At 41.6% G+C, this 21,587-nt stretch overlaps 1 protein-coding gene across 1 annotated transcript; it reads left to right on the plus strand.

Annotated features, from left to right (window-relative positions):
- The first annotated feature begins 450 nt into the window (after positions 1-450).
- LOC133854432 (uncharacterized) lies at positions 451-21,387 on the plus strand. Its single transcript, XM_062290639.1, has 5 exons — positions 451-722; positions 1,874-1,935; positions 19,697-19,787; positions 20,313-20,415; positions 20,505-21,387. Exons 1-5 carry the CDS (start codon positions 589-591, stop codon positions 21,204-21,206), a joined length of 1,092 nt encoding a protein of 363 aa, XP_062146623.1. The 5' UTR covers positions 451-588; the 3' UTR covers positions 21,207-21,387.
- The last annotated feature ends 200 nt before the right edge of the window (positions 21,388-21,587 follow it).

Genomic DNA, 21,587 nt, shown 5'->3' on the forward strand with positions numbered 1-21,587 from the left:
GTGAGCCACTCTCAGAGGTGGCGGGGGATAACTCGCTGGCCACCCCCATGGGTTGGGCTGGGGGTGGCTACCCAACTAGCAACCACTCCTTTATTTATTTTTTTAAATAATTTATTAGATATATATATTTATTAAGAATGACACTTATCGTCATTTTATTGGTATTGATGCGATACTTAATAGAATTCGTCAAATATTTTAACAGAATTTGATTCTCAGGACTAATTTTTTATTTTTTGACATATTTAGAGACTTTTAAATTCACTTTGAAATGATAGTGATAAATTTGTAATTTAGGCTAATTATAAAGGCTGATTTTACAATTTTTTTTTTTTTAATTTTCTTAAAATCCAGCCCACCCCACTGTTGACCAAACATACACGGACCCGGCCCATAAAGAGCCCTAGCCCGCATATAAGAAGCTCACCGCAACGTTGCTTTGTTGTGCTGCCGATCCCTTATTTTCCCATCGGTGCCTGAACTTATGCGCTCCTCAAGCGCCAAAAGCAACAAATTGAGTCATATTTTAAATTTCTCTCTAGCTGGCTTCGAAGGAGGAGCACGCAAAAAGCTCTAACACACACATAGATGGCGGCCTCATCGCCGGCCCTAACCAACAACGCTAGCACCAGCTCGGCGCTCCGCACGGACACGCCGCCGAAGACCCTTCGCGGGCTTAACAAGCCCAAGTGTCAGATATGCGGCAATGTTGCTCGCTCCAGGTATTTTCGTGTTTATCCTTCGAACTTCTAGTCTCAAAACCCTAGAATTTTGTCATAAACTTCTGTGTGCGTGTATTCTTACTTGTTGGGTGTGGGTAGGTTTAGTTAATTTCTGGAACGTTTATTTTTCCTTGCTTCTAGCTATTCCTTTTTCTTTTGGAAAGTAAGAGAATTAATTCAAAAATCGCGAAGACAAGTAGCGCTTTTCGATATTGGCTACTGGTGTACATTGAGTGTATATTATAATTTTTTGGGTATTGGGTGGATTTAATTAATTTCTGAAAACACTTGTTTCCTTGCTTCAAGCTACTTTTTTCTTAATTTATTTATTTGGAAAGTAAGAGATTAATTCAAGAAGCGCGAAGACAAGTTGCGCTTTTTCGACACTGACTAGTGATGTAAAGTGTGTGTGTATATATATTATAATTTCTGGGAAAATAAATTTTTTCAATGCTTCAAGCTACTCTCTCTCTCTCTCTCTCTTGAGAGCAAGAAAATTAAGTCAAAAAGCGCCAAGACGCATTACGGTTTTTGGATATCGACTATAATGGAAGATGTAGATTGAGAGGAAGGTCTTTCTTTGGGCCCTGAATTTGAGCTTAAGCTCTACAACATTTTAATCAGACAGAAAAGTGTGTTGCTTTGACTTGGACCTGAGCTCTTAAGAAACAAAGGGCATGGAGTTGGATTATGAGAGTATCAACCGGAAAACAAGCCCTTTAAATCCCCTTTCTCTGATGAACATTTGGAAGATTTTACAGCTTATTTGAGCCATCAAATGGCAGCTCCTAAGTGAGCATGTTCCTTGTGCATCTAAGAGAACCCCTTTAGAATGAAATTTGCAAATTGGGTTTTCTAGCCGGCTCCGTTTGTTAATGTGTTTTGGAGGGTGTTCTTCATTGTTGGTTTGAAAAAGTTTATGATGTGACATAAATGTGAAAACAGTTTTGAGTGTTTTTGGGTTGTTTGTTAAGGTTTTTGTTTTGAAAATAGAAAACAAAAGTGAGAATGAGAATGGTTTAACAAACAAAGCTGATATTTTATGGGTTTCTTTGGTAGAATAAGTTCTTCAAAAGGGTCTTTAAAGAATTTCTCCTTTATATTTTATTCATTGAAATGATATATTTTCCTAAAGAAAACTAACTATGCAGGTGTCCATTCAAGTCATGCAAGAGTTGCTGTTCAAGAGATCAAAATCCTTGTCCTATTCACGGTAAGCTAACTTGAAGTATATATTTAGTGTTGAAAAATGGTACATTTTGTCCGACAGTCATTGTCTAACAACTGAGTTTCATTTCCAACATGCTCAATATATATATATATATATATATATATATTTATAAATACATGTTCTGAATCTGAGAATGCTCCTTTGCTGTCTATCACTTAAATGTAAAAACAGAAGCGTAATCCTATGCCGCTTTCTTTTTGGCTAGTGAGGGACACATAAGTTTTCCTCCAAGAAAAAACTTTGACCATGTGCTTTTTAATATTTGATACTAGTGGAATAAGCTTTGTGCTCAAAATACTGTAATACATAAATTGGTCAGGTTGGTGATTCCTACATTTTTGTTTGACTTAGAATTTGAGGTTTTGTATCTCTTAAGTTGTCGACTTATCCGATTATTGAAGGCTTTAATGTAGAGGTGACTTGAATACTAGTGGAATAACAAATAAGGTGAAGAAGGTAATTTGAAGGTTGATTGTAATGGTGATAACCAGTGCATGTTTGTAGCAGCTCATTTTGGTGTCAAAGGTTCCACCAATCTCAGGTTGTAAACCCAGGCAAAGGTAGAGCTCAAACTTGGGTTCCAATCCAGCCTCCATACTAATGGCACTAGGCATTGCCTTGTCCTAATGGAATTTTGCAATGCTTAGGGTTACATTAATCAATCATCTTGTTGATGCACCAAGTCGGTATAGAAAGGAAACTTTGTAATCTTAGTGTATGCATATAGTCTTTATTTGTTTGTTGGGAATTATCTGCCTAGATCATTTACGATGCTTGTTATTGGATCCTCAATTTAGAGGATCTCTCGTATACTTCTTGTGTATTAGGATTGCACCCTTATGTCCTTCTTCAATAAATGTCATTATTTATGTAAAAAAAAAAAATATGTAGCTCGTGTGGTATGATAGACTCACACATGAAAGGGGGATTTTTTTTTGATGACGAGGAACCCCTCCAAGGGAGGGTCACTTTGTGTACCCACCCATGTTAGGTAAACTTCGGACCCATGTAAAGCACCCCCTCCACACGGATCGGGTAATACTTCGGCTTTGCCAGCGGGCTGGCCCCAAAGAATTGTTTGCACCCAAAAGGATTCGAACCTTAGATCTCATGGGACTACCACAAAGACCAATGCCCTTACCACTTGAACCAACCCCCTTGGGGTTACATGAAGGGAAAAATTTATTAGAATATTCACGTGTGAGTTCCACATTTGGGTAGTAGTGATAAGATTGAGTTGTTAGAAATTTGTTGGGTCTAAATTTATTGGCTTATGTTTTTGGGCCAAGGTGTCTCCCAACATGTTGTATCAGGTTTTCGTTAGAAAGGCTCCTCAATTTAGGCTGGAGGGATGGTGAGGTCTGTGAGTTGATGGTCTGTTGAGTCTAAGGATTTTGACTTGTCGGTGGTGGGAGGTTTTACTGGGATTCGGATTCGAGAGAAGTGTAAAGGAGTGATGAGTTCTATCCTTTTACTTAGAGATGAGGCAGTCTGGCTGATCAAGTCGTTTGATGAATTAGTTTCGATACAAGATTCTAGAGTTTTTTGGAATCAATCCGTTGCTGGCTTCCCCCGTATTCTTGGACAACAATGTTCTAATAGGCATGGCTTTTTCCTGCTTGTAGAAGAATATGAGGGCAGGAAGAAAAGTGGCTCCATTTTAGTGCCGAAAGGGAGATACGGTGAGGGTTGGGAGCGGTTTGAGTTGGAGCTCCGCTTAGCCATCAGTCATCTTCAAGCGGATCAGTCCAGGGTCACGAAGCAGACTAGTGCACCGAATGTCCCACTAGTTGGGACCAAATCGGAGAAAAGGAGGAGTTTTGCAGAGGTATTAACTTCGTCTCTGCCAGTGAGTGAAGAGCCTTTTGGTCCTTCCAGTCAGCCCTTAGCAAGAACTCCAAGGTGGTTGGAAGCTTCTAAAGAAACAGGGAAGAAGAAGCTCCAGTTCCAGGTGCAGGCTCCGTTTAAGGATTTTCGTGCTCATGCAAAGGCTCCTGCGATTCCGGCTCATGCTTCGTCGGTACTTCCTTCGAAGGCAACGCACGATAGCCTGACCAGAGAAATATTTCCGGTGAAGGCCTTGAAGAAGAACTTAGCTTCGGTGTCTCGCGCATTGGAAGGTCGCATGTCTCATTCCCAAGGAGAGAAGCAGCTGGGTCTGCCAACACGTTTGCCTCTGTATCACGCAATGTCTTTTCTGGTGATAGGCTAGGTGTCCGTAGGTTAAGGGTAGGGGTGTGCAGCGGTTCGAAAGTCGGTTAAATCGGCTAAGTCGGTTCGGTTAACCGACTTGGTCGGTTAAGTTGGTTAATTCACCGACATTTAACCGACAAGAAAAATTTTCGAAGGTTTCGGTTTAGGCGGTTAGGGCGGTCGGTAATCGGTCGGTTAAGGCATCGGTTAATGGTCGGGTAAGGCGGTCGGTTAATCGGTTTTGGGCCTCATTTTTTAATGAGTAAAAAAGATTCAAAAAGTCAAAATAATTTTAAGGCCTTTTTGCCACTAGTCCACCACAAGGTCTACAACTCCACAACTACAAGCCAATGCCAATGGCTACTGGCCCATTCAAAATTTCAAATGAAAATCAAAATTATTTTCTTATACCTTGAGTCCTTTTTACATGCATACAATTTTTTTTTTTAAAAAAAAACAATAATACATAAAAACAAAAAAAAATGGAAAAGTGGTCTAGTGGCAGTGGAAATTGGAAAACATAACATAATTACATAAAAATGAAAAATCCAATTCAGTGAATTCTCAAATCTCAATTCACGGATTGGTTAATCGGTCGGTTAATCGATCAGTCAACCAGTCGGTTAATTTTCGGTTCGGTAATTCGGTTAACCGCTTAACCGACCGCCTACCGAACCGACCAATTTTCGGTTAAAAGATTCTCTTCCGACTACCAAACCGAATTTTGTCGGTTAAGTCGGTAGGCGGTTAATTTTGGTTCGGTTGTGGTTCGGTAGGCGGTAATCGGTTAATCTGCACACCCCTAGTTAAGGGAGTTGTTGGCAGCTCTGCATGAGGAGATAGGTCATTGTCTAACGGATTTACTCTTGCTGGAGGAAGGACCCCTGGATATCAGACAGAAGCATTTTGCTTCTCACGCTTTTCCTAAGATCCAGCAGGCCTCTATGGGTTCCAAGGTTACCCGGCCCATCTCCAAAAAATCAGTGAGTACCTCTTCGGTCTTAAAGTCTTCTGAGGCGGCCCATGTTTCTAAAAGTAAAGCCCCACTGGGTTTTCCCATCAAAAAGCCCAAGATTACTGTTAAAGCTAAAGCTGGATCATGTCTAAGGCCCATTCCGACTCCCTTGTTTTCTCTGCATGCTGGAGCTTCTACGTCCGCAGCACATCAGGTGCGTAAAGACATGGATTCCGGCGTTTCTGCTTTTGGGCTTGGTTTTGATCATTCCAGCCGTGTTTATCAACGTCGGAAGTCTCGAATTTCTAAGGCTGTTTGGACAAGAAAACAGGGGCAGTTCCCTGTTGTGGGTCAGAGCTTGAGGTCTGAGAAATCAGAAAATTCTCTTCGACTGAATCTTCCTGAGGTGGTGACGTGTGGCGGAGAAGGAGAAGGTGCGGCAGCAGCTCTTCAGGTGGACGGTGGCTCTTTTATTGTTAACAAAACTACCGAAGTGGGGGAGCAGGTTTTGGGAGTCTTGCCTGATCTTCTGGTTACCTGCTGCCCATGTAATGAGATGGATGTTCCTGCTGTGGGTACAAGCTCAGTGACTAAGGTGCTGGAAAATAATAATATGTAGATGGTGATATGTGAACCTGTTTTAGTGGGATATCAAGTAGAGAGCTGCCTTCGAGAAGATTCAGGTGTAACTGATGAGGGAGAAGCTCTCTTTGACAGTGGTGCACAGGATTTTAGAAGCGGCCTCCTGTTAGAACTAGAAGTAAAAAATTCTAACGAGGAGGGGGAGAGTGGTGCACCGCTGGAAATCACACCTTTGGCAGCAAAAGGGGGAGAAAAGCACAGGGTATCACCTAGATGGGTGGTGGAAAAAGTAATGAGTTGTTATCAATCTATCGGGTTATCTTGCGAAGGGTTTGAGGACAGAATGTTAGCTATGTTTGAGGAGATAGAAGCTGCTGGAGAAAGATCCTTGGCCAGTCCTAAGACTTTGTATCCGTCGATTCAAGGGGCAAAAGGGCAGAGGGAACTAAATAGGTTGGCTTGGTCCATTAATTATGAGAAGAAAGGGGTTCTATCGGCTAGAGGTCGCACTAAAGGTAGGGGTTTATCTTGTAGTTATGATGCCTAAATTACTTTTTTGGAATGTTAGAGGGCTTAATGAGATGGAAAAAAGACTAGAAATTAGAGGGCTTCTAAGAGATTGGAGGGCGAATATTGTTTGTTTGGTGGAGACTAAGATGGCAATAATCTCAAGGGAGGTGGTGATGAGCTTATGGGGTTGTAATCAGGTTGATTGGTGTTATTTGGGAGCCAATGGAGCGTCGGGTGAGATTTTACTTATGTGGGATAGAAGGGTGGTGGAGAAATTGGAGGAATGTATAGGTAGATATACGGTTGCTTGTTCTTTCCGCGACATTGGTGATAATGATTCTTGGGCATTTGGGGGGGTTTATGGCCCTAATGATGACAAGGATAGGAGGGATTTATGGGATGAATTAGCTGGTTTGATGAGTTGTTGGGATTTGGCGTGGTGTATTGGGGGAGATTTTAATGTAGTTCGCTTTCCTAGCGAGAGGTTGGGCAATGCCAGTTTCTCAGTTGCCATGGAAGAATTTTCAGACTTCATCTTCATGCATAACTTGGTGGATCTACCTCTTCAAGATGGCCAGTTTACATGGTCTAATAATCATACATGGTCTAGAATTGATAGATTCTTAGTTTCTGTGGAGTGGGAGGAACACTTTCCTGAAGTAACATAAAGGAGGCTTCCAAGACTTCTTTCCGATCACTTTCCTTTGTTTTTGGATTGTGGGGCACCAAGAGGAGGAAAAATGTATTTTAAATTTGAGAACATGTGGCTGAACTATGAGGGTTTTTTTGAGCAGATCAAAAAGTGGTGGTCGTCTTATGAGTGTTCGGGTTTACCAAGTCACATTTTGGCGTTTAAACTGAAGGCCTTGAAGACAGATTTGAAGAAATGGAATGCTGAAGTGTTTGGTGATGTAGGGAAGAAGAAGAAAGAATTATTGGAGGGCATTCGTGAGCTGGATTCAGTTGATGAAGGCCGAGGCCTAGAGGAGGAAGAGAAGGTTCGCAAGATAGATATGTCAAGAGAGCTAGAGAAAACTCTTCTTTCTGAGGAAATAATATGGAGACAGAAATCTAGAGCTTTGTGGTTGAAGGAGGGGGACAAGAACACAAAATTTTTCCACAGGTTGGCCAACTCGCGTCGCAAGTTTAATCAAGTGGTCTCTCTAAGCATAAATGGTGAAATCTCCAGAAATCCAAGGGAGATTCAGGAGCATATAGTTCATTTTTATAAAAAATTGTATGTTGAGAATTGTTCTTGGCGGCCAAGGGTCGAGGGCCTTTCTTTTCTTTCAATTGATGAAGATGAGAGTAGTTGGCTAGAAAGAGAATTTGAGGAGAAGGAGGTATGGGATGTCATCAGAGATTTTAACGGAGATAAGGCACCGGGCCCCGATGGCTTCACTATGGCTTTTTTTCAGAAGTGTTGGGATGTTCTAAAACATGACATTATGGCTGTTTTTGCAGATTTTCACTCTCGAGGCAAGTTTGAAAAGAGCTTCAATGCTACTTTTGTCTCTCTGATTCCAAAGAAGAATGATGTCTTGGATGTGAGAGACTTTCGGCCTATCAGTCTTATTGGGGGAATTTACAAGATTATTTTCAAAGTCCTTGCGAACAGGTTTAAATCAGTTTTGGGTAAGATTATTTCAAACACCCAAAACGCGTTCATAGGTGGTCGACAAATCTTGGATTCAGTGCTTATTGCTAATGAATGTGTGGATAGTCAAATTCGTTCGGGGGATTCTGGGTTGCTGTGTAAGTTGGATTTGGAAACGGCTTATGATCATGTGAATTGAGACTTCTTGCTTTACTTACTACATCGTTGTGGCTTTGGGGAGAAATGGAGGGCTTGGATTCGTTTTTGTATCTCTACGGTGAGATTCTCCATCCTTGTCAATGGAACTCCGTCGGGTTTCTTTACCAGCTCTCGCGGGTTGCGACAAGGTGATCCTCTGTCACCTTTATTATTTGTGGTGGTTATGGAGGCTTTGAGCCGGATGCTGGTTGCTGCGTTGGAGTAGGGTTCGATGATAGGTTTTGCAGTGGGACATAGAGAGTCAGAGGCAATAGTAGTGAATCATTTATTGTTTGCGGATGATATGTTGATCTTTTGTGGGGCGCAAGAAGAACAAATTCGACATCTGATGTGCATCTTTCTTTGCTTTGAGGCAGCATCGGGATTAAGGATCAATCTAGGAAAATCAGAAATTGTTCCTATTGGTGAGGTGGAGGATGTTGAAGGGTTGGCTCAGCTTTTGGATTGTCGGGTTGGTTCTTTGCCTATGACTTACTTGGGTATGCCTTTGGGTGCCTCTTACAAGTCCGTTTCTACTTGGAAAGGGGTGGTTGAGAATATGGAAAGGAAGTTGGCTGGATGGAAGCGTATGTATTTGTCAAAGGGCGGGCGGTTGACTCTTATTAAGAGCACGCTGTCCAATCTCCCCACGTATCTCTTGTTGTTGTTCCCTATTCCTTTGAGGGTGGCTAATCCTCTTGAAAAAATCTAGAGGGATTTCTTATGGGGTGGTATAGGGGATGAGGCCAAATTTCATTTAGTGAAATGGAACAGGATTTGTACTCCGTTGCATTCAGGTGGGTTGGGAGTTCACAACCTCACCCAGTTTAATCAAGCTCTTCTGGGTAAATGGTTGTGGAGATATGGTAGGGAGAGAGAGGCTTTATGGCGTTTGGTGATTGATGCCAAATTTGGGAGCCTAAAGGGGGGGTGCTGTTCTATTGAGGTGTCGGGTTCCTATGGAGTGGGGGTTTGAAAATATATCAGGAAAGGATGGGAGAAGTTTTGCAATTATGTTCGGTTTGTGGTAGGGGATGGGTCACATATCAGTTTCTGGCATGATTGGTGGTGTGGGGAGAGATCTTTGAAGCATTGTTATCCAGTTCTGTATAGTATTGTGAGGAACAAAGCTGCAATGGTGGTGGATAATTTGGCTGTTCATAATGGAAATATTGATTGGAATGTTCTCTTTACGCGGCAATTTCAGGACTGGGAGATGGAGATGGTGCTTTCTTGCTTCGAGCGGTTGTACTCCACTTCGATTCGACAAGGAGAGGGTGACAAGTTAGTTTGGAACCTTTCTACAAGGGGTTTTTTTGAAGTAAGGTCATATTATGAAGTGCTTGGTAGGAAAGAAGGCCCATCATTCTCGTGGAAGAATATATGGTGTGCTAAGGCTCCGACAAGGGTGGCGTTCTTTGTATGGTCTGCAGCTTTAGGAAAAATATTGACCCATGACAATCTGCGAAAGAGGAATATTGTGGTTATTGAGTGGTGTTGTATGTGTAAAAAGAAGGGGGAGTCTATTGATCATCTGTTACTTCATTGCAACGCCGCCCGTGAGCTTTGGAGTTTTATGTTTTCTTTTTTTGGAGTTGAGTGGGTCATGCCACAAACAGTGCTGGATTTGTTGACTACATGGGGTGCGTTTTTTGGGCATGGCCTAGCTAAAAAAGTTTGGCGGTTAGTTCCTCATTGTGTTTTGTGGAGCATTTGGCGGGAGCGGAATGCGAGGCTTTTTGAAGATGTCGAGACTGTAATGCTAGTGTTAAGGAAGCGTGTGCTTAACACGCTATATCTTTGGTTAGCGTCCTGTCTTTGCCACCTAGGTGTTTCTACTTTTGTAGACTTTCTAAATTTATTAGCTGTTCCTCCCGTTTAGGGGCATTCTTGTATACTTCCCGTATATTAGGGTTGCACCCCTCTGCGTTTTTTTTTTTATTGAATTTGAAATTACTTATCAAAAAAAAAAAAAAAAAGGCTCCTCAATTTGATAACTTTCAACTCTCACCAACCTAAGGTACCAGCATAGACTCGTAGGTTTTTTTGTGCCAAAGCATTTTTTTGGGACAAGGAGATTACATAAGGTGGTATTTTAGAATTTGGGCATTGCCATCCTTTCAAAGATTGATTAAATAACTCAATTTACCTATTCCTATTAGCTTAAGTTTTTGGGATAAGTGGTGATTTAATATGGTATCAAAGCAGAGGTCTTGAGTTTGAACCCTCTTTTTGTCATTTACTTCCCATTTCAATTAAATATTCTACGTGTTGAGCTCTACCTATTAAAAGGGAGTCTGAGCCCACTCGTTAGGGGAAATGTTAAAAGTATTGAGCTTTTGAGATGAATGGTAATTTAACATGGTATAAGAGCAGAGATTCTGAGTTCGAATTTTGTCTCTGTCATTTACCTCAAATTTCAATTAAATATACATGTTAGGCCTCACCTATTAAAAGGGAGTCTGAGTTCATACGTGAGAGGAAATGTAGTAATGAGAGTATTTGATTAAGTGATTAAATTTATCTCTTTCTATCAGCTTAAGCTTTTGGGATGAGTGTTAATTTAACACTTGTGAGGGGGGAATGTTAAAGTGAGGGGGGAATGTTAAAGTATTGAGAGTATTTGATTAAGTGATTAAATTTACCGCTTTTTATCAGCTTAAGCTTTTGGGATGAGTGTTGATTTAACGACCCAAAACAATAAATAATAATAGTTGTTTATTATTAACACATCCCACTCGTTGGGAGTGGTCCAACATTTTTTTTTTTGATAAGTAATTTAAAATTCAATAAAAAGCGCAGAGAGGCGCAACCCTAATACACGAAAAGTATACAAGAGAGCCCATAAACGGGAAGAACAACTAATAAATTAAGAAAGTCTACGTAAGTAGAAACACCTAGATGGCAAAGATGGGGCGCTATCCATAGATATAGCGTGTTAAGAAGACGCTTCCTTAATACTACCATTACAGTTTCGACATCTTCAAAAAGCCTCGCATTCCGCTCCCGCCAAATGCTCCACAAAACACAGTGAGGAACTAAACGCCAAACATTTTTAGCTAGGCCATGCCCTCGAAAAGCACCCCAAGTAGTCAACAAATCCAGCACCGATTGTGGCATGACCCATTCAATTCCAAATAAAGAAAACATAAAACTCCAAAGCTCACGGGCGGTGTCGCAATGAAGTAACAGATGATCAATAGACTCCCCCTTCTTTTTACACATACAACACCACTCAATAACCACTATATTCCTCTTTCGCAGATTGTCATGAGTCAAAATTTTACCTAAAGCTGCAGACCAAACAAAGAACGCCACCCTTGTCGGAGCCTTAGCACACCATATATTCTTCCACGGGAATGATGGACCATCTTTCCTACTAAGTGCTTCATAATATGACCTTACTTCAAAATAGCTCCTTGTAGAGAGGTTCCAAACTAACTTGTCACCCTCTCCTTGTCGAATCGGAGTGGAGTACAACCGCTCGAAGAAAGAGAGCACCATCTCCATCTCCCAGTCCTGAAGTTGCCGCGTAAAGAGAACATTCCAATGAATATTTCCATTATGAACAGCCAAATTATCTACCACCATTGCCGCTTTGTTCCTCACAAGACTATACAGAACTGGAAAACAATGCTTCAAAGATCTCTCCCCACACCACCGATCATGCCAGAAACTGATATGTGACCCATCCCCTACCACAAACCGAACATAATTGCAAAACTTCTCCCACCCTTTCCTGATATATTTCCAAACCCCTACTCCATAGGAACCCGACACCTCAATAGAGCACCACCCACCCTTTAGGCTCCCAAATTTGGCGTCAATCACCAAACGCCATAAAGCCTCTCTCTCCCTACCATATCTCCACAACCATTTACCCAAAAGAGCTTGGTTAAACTGGGTGAGGTTGTGAACTCCCAACCCACCTGAATGCAACGGAGTACAAATCCTGTTCCATTTCACTAAATGAAATTTGGCCTCATCCCCTATGCCACCTCATAGGAAATCCCTCTGGATTTTTTCAAGACGATTAGCCACCCTCAAAGGAATAGGGAACAACGACAAGAGATACGTGGGGAGATTGGACAGCGTGCTCTTAATAAGAGTCAACCGTCCTCCCTTTGACAAATACATACGCTTCCAACCAGCCAGCTTCCTTTCCATTTTCTCAACCACCCCTTTCCAAGTAGGAACGAACTTGTAAGAGGCACCCAAAGGCATACCCAAATACGTCATAGGCAAAGATCCAACCCTACAACCCAAAAGCTGGGCCAACCCTTCAACATCCTCCACCTCACCAATAGGAACAATTTCTGATTTTCCTAAATTGATCCTTAGTCCCGAAACTGCCTCAAAACAAAGAAAAATGCACCTCAGATGTCGAATTTGTTCTTCTTGCGCCCCACAAAAAATCAACGTATCATCAGCAAACAATAAATGATTCACTACTATTGCCTCTGACTCTCTATGTCCCACAGTAAAACCTGTCATCGAACCCTGCTCCACCGCAGTAGCCAGCATCCGGCTCAAAGCCTCCATAACCACCACAAATAATAAAGGCGACAGAGGATCACCTTGTCGCAACCCGCGAGAGCTAGTAAAGAAACCCGACGGAGTTCCATTGACAAGGACGGAGAATCTCACCGTAGAGATACAAAAACGAATCCAAGCTCTCCATTTCTCCCCAAAGCCACAACGTTGTAATAAGTAAAGCAAGAAGTCCCAATTCACATGATCATAGGCCTTTTCCAAATCCAACTTACACAACAACCCATAATCCCCTGAACAGATTTGACTATCCACACATTCATTAGCAATAAGCACTGAATCCAAGATTTGTCGACCACCAATGAACGCATTTTGGGTGTTTGAAATAATCTTACCCAAAACTGATTTAAACCTGTTCGCAAGGACTTTGGAAATAATCTTGTAAATTCCCCCAATAAGACTGATAGGCCGAAAATCACTTACATCCACAGCATCATTCTTCTTTGGAATCAGAGAGACAAAAGTAGCATTGAAACTCTTTTCAAACTTGCCTCGAGAGTGAAAATTTGCAAAAACAGCCATAATGTCATGCTTTAATATATCCCAACACTTCTGAAAAAAAGCCATATTGAAGCCGTCGGGGCCCGGTGCCTTATCTCCATTGAAATCTCTGATGACATCCCACACCTCCTTCTCCTCAAACCCTCTCTCTAGCCAGCTACTCTCATCTTCATCAATTGAAAGAAAAGAAAGGCCCTCGACCCTTGGCCGCCAAGAACAATTCTCAACATACAAGTTTTTGTAAAATTGAACTATATGCTCCTGAATCTCCCTTGGATTTTTGGAGATTTCACCATCTATGCTTATAGAGTCCACTTGATTAAATTTGCGACACGAGTTGGCCATCCTGTGAAAAAATTTTGTGTTCTTGTCCCCTTCCTTCAACCACAAAGCTCTAGATTTCTGTCTCCATATTATTTCCTCAAACAGAAGAGTTTTCTCCAGCTTTCTAGACATATCTATCTTGCGAACCTTCTCTTCCTCCTCTAGACCTCGGCCTTCATCAACTGAATCCAGCTCACAAATGCCCTCCAATAATTCTTTCTTCTTTTTCCCTACATCACCAAACACTTCAGCATTCCATTTCTTCAAATCTGTCTTCAATGCCTTCAGTTTAAACGCCAAAATGTGACTTGGAGAACCCGAACACTCATAAGACGACCACCACTTTTTGATTTGCTCAACGAAACCCTCATATTTCAGCCACGTGTTCTCAAATTTAAAATACCTTTTTCCTCCTCTTGGTGCCCCACAATCCAAAAACAAAGGGAAGTGATCTGACAGAAGTCTTGGAAGCCTCCTTTGAGCTACTTCAGGATAGTGTTCCTCCCACTCCACAGAAATTAAGAATCTATCAATTCTAGACCATGTGTGGTTATTTGACCATGTAAATTGGCCATCTTGAAGAGGTAGATCCACCAAGTTCTGCATGAATATGAAATCTGAAAATTCTTCCATAGCAACTGAGAAACTAGCATTGCCCGACCTCTCACTCGGAAAGCGAACAACATTGAAATCTCCCCCAATACACCACGGCAACTCCCAACAATTCATCAATCCAGCTAACTCAACCCATAAATCCCTCTTATCCCTGTCATCATTTGGGCCATAAACCCCCCCAAAAGCCCAAGAAACATTATCACCAATGTTGCGGAAAGAACAAGCAACCGTATATCTACCTATACATTCCTCCAATTTCTCCACCACTCTCCTATCCCACATAAGTAAGATCCCACCCGACGCTCCATTGGCTCCCAAATAACACCAATCAACCTGATTACACCCCCATAAACTCCGCACCACCTCCCTTGAGATTATTGCCATCTTAGTCTCCACCAAACAAACAATATCCGCCCTCCATTCTCTTAGAAGCCCTCTAATTTCTACTCTTTTTTTCATCTCATTAAGCCCTCTAACATTCCACGAAAGTAATTTAGGCATCATAACTGCAGAAAGAACCCCCACCTTTAGTGCGACCTCTAGCCGATAGAACCCCTTTCTTCTCATAATTCAAGGACCAAGCCAACCTGTTTAGTTCTCTCTTCCCTTTTGCCCCTTTGTTCAACGGACACAAGGTCTTAGGACTGGCCAAGGATCTTCCTCCAGCAGCTTCTATCTCCTCAAACATAGCTAACATTCTGTCCTCAAATCCTTCGCAAGATAATCCGATAGCTTGATAACATCTCATAACTTTTTCCACCACCCATCTAGGTGATATCCTGTGCTTTTCTCCCCCTTTTGCTGCCAGCGGTGTGATTTCCAGCGGTGCACCACTCTCCCCCTCCTCGTTAGAATTTTTTTCTTCTAGTTCTAACAGGAGATCGCTTCTAACATCCTGTGCACCACTGTCCAGTAGAGCTTCTCCCTCATCAGTTACACCTGAATCTTCCCAAAGGCAGTTCTCCCCTTGATTTCCCACTAAAACAGGTTCACATGTCACCATCTGCAACTTGTTAATGTCCATCATCTTTGTCACTGAGCTTGTACCCTATTGGATTAGATAACGTAGAAGACTTATCGACTAGTGATAACACCAAAGTATCCGAGTTAGAGTAGGGCTCTTTCTCTATTGATAAAGGTCACTAGAGTTATACTAGACTAGTTGAGTTGTGATAAACTAGGTCTCTAGAGTTATAAGATAACTAAGAGAGTTTGTGTTTTAGTCAACTACATGTAAATCACATCTAGAGTTTATCTAGATGATTCGGTTCTCTATATAAACAAACACACTGCAGTACATTCAAGTATGCAGATTATTCCAAATATCATGTAATTCTATATGGTATCAGAGCCATTGAAAGACAAACGTCTATGGCTATCCCAACCTCTGAAACCGAATCCACCCAAACCTCAAACCCACCTCCTATCTCCTTCACTGTTACCCCTCCTGCATCATTACCACATATCCACAATGTTCATCATCATATCTCAGAAAAACTCACCCAAGAAAACTATATCCTATGGAAATTTCTTATGGTTCCTTTTCTAGAGGGCCAAAAATATAGAATTACATGATATTTGGAATAATCTGCATACTTGAATGTACTGCAGTGTGTTTGTTTATATAGAGAACCGAATCATCTAGATAAACTCTAGATGTGATTTACATGTAGTTGACTAAAACACAAACTCTCTTAGTTATCTTATAACTCTAGAGACCTAGTTTATCACAACTCAACTAGTCTAGTATAACTCTAGAGACCTTTATCAATAGAGAAAGAGCCCTACTCTAACTCGGATACTTTGGTGTTATCACTAGCCGATAAGTCTTCTACGTTATCTAATCCAATACGCCCCCTCAAACTCGACGTGGGAAGTTGCACGTTGAGGTTGGATCGAAGCATGCTGAATCTGGCAGCAGCAAGTGACTTCGTAAGGATGTCGGCTAGCTGATCTTTCCCAGAGATGAAGCAAACTTGTAGAGTCTTCTTGGCAACCATATCCCGGACGAAATGATAGTCAATTTCTATATGCTTTGTGCGAGCATGATAGATAGGATTTGAGACGAGGTAGGTGGCACCAATGTTATCACAATACAATACTGGTTGCGTAGGAGATGTAACACCAAGTTCATGAAGTAGAGTTTGAATCCATGTTAATTCAGCAGCTGCATTGGCAATAGCTTTGTACTCAGATTCAGTACTGGATCGTGAAACTGTTGGTTGCTTCTTGAAGCTCCATGAAAGAATATTTTTACCAAGAAGAACACAATAGCCGAAGGTAGAACGCCTGTCATCTGGACAGCTGGCCCAATCTGAATCTGAGTAGGCAGTGAGTTGCTTGGAGGAGGTCTTGTGGATGCAGAATGTATGAGAAATTGTGGACTTCAAGTAGCGCAAGATGCGCTTTACTGCAGACCAGTGAGAGTCCCTAGGATCCTGCATGAATTGTGAGACTTTGTTGACGGCGAAGGCAATGTCCGGTCGAGTGAGAGATAGATATTGAAGAGACCCTACTGTGCTCCGATATGTGGTTGGGTCTGTGACGGTTGAGCCTTCAAACCGGCTGAGAGTGGTAGAGGCCGATAAGGGAGTAGATATCGGTTTGGCAAGGAGCATATTTGTCTTTTCGCGCCTAAGTGCTCGGTTGATTGATCTGAAATTTAAAAGCTCCAAGTCAGATTCATCGTTGTTTATCTACAAAGCTAAAGGGATCACCATCTTTGTGCTCATATACGTTGACGACATCATCATTACCGGCTCACATCCAGAAACCATATCTCAGCTCATCAACGATCTTCACGACTCCTTTGCACTCAAGGATCTCGGTCGTCTCAATTTCTTTCTTGGTATTGAAGCTACATGGCACCCGGATGGTCTTCATCTTTCACAACAAAGATACATCCATGATCTTCTCACAAAGACAAATATGCTCCTTGCCAAACCGATACAAATATGCTTTAGCTTTAACAATAAACTTGGGCTTTTTGATGGGAAAACCCAGTGAGGCTTTACCTTTAGAAGCATGGGCCACTTTAGAGGAATATAATACCGTAGAGGTACTCACTGATTTTTTGGAGATGGGCCGGGTATCCTTAGAACCCATAAAGGCCTGCTTGGTCTTAGGAGCATCGTGAGAAGCAAACTGCTTCTGACTGACATCCAGGTGTCCTTCCTCCAGCAAGAGAAGATCCGTTAGACAGAGACCTATCTCCTCGTGCAGAGCTGCCAACGACTCCCTTAGCCTACGGACACCTAGACTATCACCAGAGAAGACATTGCGTGATGCAGTGGCAGACGTGTTGGCAGACCAAACAGCTTCTCTCCTTGGGAATGAGACCTGCGACTTTCCCGATGCGCGAGCCACCGGAGCTGGTTTCTTCTTCAAGTCCTTCGCAGGAAATAATTCTCTGGTCAGGCTATCGTGAGCCGCCTTCGAAGGAAACATCGACGAAGAAGGGGCCGGAAACACCGGAGCCTTTGCATGAGCACGAAAATCCTTAATCGGAGCCTGCACCTGATAAAGTTCCTTCTTCCCTGTTTCTTTAGAAACTTCCAACCACCTTGGAATTCTTGCTACAGGCTGACTGGAAGGACCAAACGGCTCTTCATTCACTGGCAGAGCCGAAGTTAACACCTCTGCAAAACTCCTCCTTGTCTCCGCTTTAGTCCCAGCTAGTGGAACTTTCGGTGCACTAATCTGCTTCGTGACCCTGGACTGATCCGCTTGAAGATGACTGATGGCTAAGCGGAGCTCCACCTCAAACCGCTCCCAACCCTCACCGTATCTCCCTTTCGGCACTAAAATGGAACCATTTTTCTTCCTGCCCTCATATTCTTCAACAAGCAGGAAAAAACCATGCCTATTAGAGCATTGTTGTCCAAGAATACGGGGGAAGCCAGCAACGGATTGATTCCAAAAAACTCTAGAATCTTGAACCGAAACTAACTCATCAAACGACTTGATCAGCCAGACTGCCTCATCTCTACGTAGAAGGATAGACCTCATCACTCTGCACTTCTCTCATATCCGAATCCCAGTAGAACCTCCCACCACCGACAAGTCGAAGTCCTTAGACTCAACAGACCATCGACTCACAGACCTCATCTTATTGTTCCAACAACTATCTTCTTCTTCAGGTGCGGTTGCATTAGGTGAAAGGCTGCGTTTCTCTCTCCTTATGGTGTCGAAGTTAGGAACGCCTATTTATCTGTCGGAATCCAAGTCGGTGCTTAGATACTCCCGGAAGCTTAAGGTTGGCAGGATGGATGAGCTCTTGCTTGCTGAGGCCTTGGTAGAAATCAATGCTCCCTTGCCTCCTTCTATGTCGTCGTTTGGGGATGTAGCCAACCCCTTTGCAGCACCCGTGAGGGATGGGGTCGTGTCTCCGCTTGCGCCTTTTCGAGACGAAGTCTGTTAACCTCTTTTTTGGCGTGGCTTCCTTCTCCCAAGTGGCGCATCTCTTTCTCCGTCAGAAGTGGGTGGGTCTCCTCTCTCTCTTCGGTCCATTATGTGTTTGGGTACCCTCCTCTGTTGTCTTCTTTAGAGGTTGGTGAAGCTTCGAAGGGAGGTGGTTTTGAAGGGTTTGATGGTTCTCTCGGGGCAGCCTTTGACCATTTCACACTCTAGGGGTCTCCCACGAGGGAATGTGGAAGGCTTTTTAGACTTAATGGCTCAAGTTGATGCGGAGCAGCGCCTAGAGGCTTCAGTCTTCACTTCTAAGTCTAAAGAGAGTCGTGAGGTGAAGAACTTAGAGTGCATGATCAATTATGATGTCAGGGGTTCTGGTTCCAGTCGGGGCAAGGGAAGAGGGCACTTGCTGTGATGTAATAGTCTCTGGGTTCTGTGGGTTGGTTTTGTTGGGTTGTTTGGGTTTCTTCCTGTTTTTGGGTTTTGCGAGTGTTTTTCCTCTCTTCCCTCTATTTTCCTGTCTTGGTGCCATTTTGTATACTTCCTATATGCTTAAGAACGCATTTACGCTTTTTATAAACTTTTTGCTTACCTATCAAATTTGTTTTCTTTTTGTTTTTGATACAAGGAGATTACAGCAGGTAGTATTTCAGAATTTGGGCCTTGTCATCCAAAGCAATAAATAATAATAGTTGAAAATTTTCTTAAGTGACTTTAGATGGTCAGTTTGTGATTTTGGTATATGCATGAAGTTTTCTCTATTTCGTTTTTGGAACTTGTCTTTTCCAACCTTGATGTTGTAGTCGTAATGACAGTGCTTCTTGAAACAAGAAATGAACTTTTTTCTGTAGTCATGGACCATTGATCAATGTATAATGAATAAAAACAATTTTTCTTTAGGGGAAGAATGCCTTATAATTTAAATTTATTATATGCCTCTTAACAGGTATGAAAAATTAGCAATTATAAATTTGCTGCTGTGACAATATTAGTCTTTTCTAATTATTGCTATTAGCTTAAGAGGTTATTGAGTAGTATCATAGACACTATGAAGTTACTACACTAGATATGGTTGGCTTTCCTGATCTAAAAATTACTTGGTATATATATCAGAAGTTGCATGGAGGGTTTAAGTCTCAATTTTGTTTAGTCGAGTGAAGTATATGTACTGTAAAGGAATGCGCCTAATAAAGCTAACCTCTACTACTTCTGTGAGGTTGATTAGAGATTTATGTCTTTTTGCTTGTTTCAGCACGTTTTATTATGAGCTTGACCTCATTTCCTCTTATATTATTTATTGAATGCAGTTTTGAAAGCCAATGCAACTGTTCCAGACAAGACGCCCAGTTCAAGCACTCCTATGTTTGACCAGCAGGCAACTGAGGCATCTCCCTCAGGGTAAGTGACGAGCATCAACCACTCAGATCTGCATCTAATTCCATCTCACATAAATTTTATTTACATTTCTAGTGTTTAGGACAACAGCAGCGTAGGAAATAATTTCTCTTAAAGAATTTCATTGAACTCTTCCATGTTTGACTCTATGTTAGTTTCCAAATGCACGTGTTTGCATTTTTGCCAAGTTTGTAGTGTCTACTCCTGAACCAGAATTGATTAGAGGTTTTCAAAACTCACTCTATTTGATGATTAAAGCCTTCCTATGCCATGTGCTTACATTAAGAATTTAGTTGGTTCACTTCTCTGTTTTATGTGGTCGGTTAAATTCACATTTCCATTTGTGAAGTGTTTGTTTTTTCTGTTATCTTAATGCTTTCTTTCCCGAGATTCCCATATATGTTTCTAATACCCCTTTTTCAGCAACTTCTTTGACATGCTTCTCGTTACAAATCTCTCCAGTTTGTATCACTAGTCTTTCAAGTTTTTGCTGTAAGCTTTTTGTTTTGTTTTTGGGATTTATTTCAGATCTACACTAAGAGTTGCATCACTTCGGCAACTTTCCAACAATTTTGCCCAGTTCAATAATGTGCAAATTCCACTCCGTTCGAGAAAGCCGTTGACTAGAAAGGTGCATGGAATGAATCAATATATTTTTGTTCATGTTTATGATGTTGTGGGTGTAAGAATTACTTGTCCTGATATAGGAAGTTATCTCAGGATGCTGCTGCAATAAATGATTGGAGATTTTCCAAGTTCAAGGAATACAAGGACAGAAACATTGAAGTGGAGAATGAGGCTTTTGACCGATACATGCAGAATATCGGTTTACTAGAAGAAGTATTTTCTGTGAAATCTATTCTTGAAGATTCCATTGAGAATGAGTCCTCTGTATCAAACCCTAACCCTACTTCTATGGAGAACAACCCGGAGATGATGGTCTCAGGACTGAAGTTGCAGCTACGATCAAACTCGATAAGAACAGATAACTTCAGACGGAGGATACAACAAATTGTTGATCAGGGATTAAAGAAGCTTCAGGAGCCTGAGTTGGATGATGGAGTTAATGATCTAAGTGACCAAGATGAACCTAAAGAAGGACCAAAAAAGGCTAAAAGTTGGAAGACTCAGAGGGCTTTGGCTATAAGTGATCTCATTGATAAGCTGAACAAAGCCCGGAATGAGGAGGACCTGAGATCTTGCTTGGACATGAAATTCCAGCTCTTTAATCGGGACACATCTAATCAAACAGAAATTGAAGATGCTGATCCAAAGGATCAGATTCCTCAAATTCATTCTGAACCCAGCAAAGAATTGCAATATTCTTCGAAAAAATTGATTAGCAATACAGAAATTGATCAAGAGACTCTCAACAGGATTGATGACCATTTCTCTTCTCTTGAACAGATAGAAGATTTATGATCTGTGGGGGTGAATTTTCAACTGGGGACAGACTTAGGTTAGCTTATCTAGAGGATTAAATGTCTCAAGGTGATTATGAAATAATGTAGTATGATGTGTAATATAGTGACTTGTAATTTTCTAATTTTCTTCCTCCATTCCCTCTAATGCAAATCTCTTTATGGGTTTTCTTTGGTGCAAATTGCATTTTCGGTAGGTTTATCTTTCTTTTTGAGTCCGTTTAAGTCTCATGATTTTGCAAGCCAAAAACTCAGTTTTTAAACAAAATCGTAAGTCTCGACTGAGAGTGCGATTAAAAAAAATGGTGGTTTAAAAACGTGAAAAAATTCACTTATTTCTCAATCAAAGTGTGTTTTAAAAACGTACAATTTGAAGGGCGAA

Source organism: Alnus glutinosa, chromosome 13 (genome assembly GCF_958979055.1).
Source record: "Alnus glutinosa chromosome 13, dhAlnGlut1.1, whole genome shotgun sequence".
Taxonomy (NCBI): domain Eukaryota; kingdom Viridiplantae; phylum Streptophyta; class Magnoliopsida; order Fagales; family Betulaceae; genus Alnus; species Alnus glutinosa.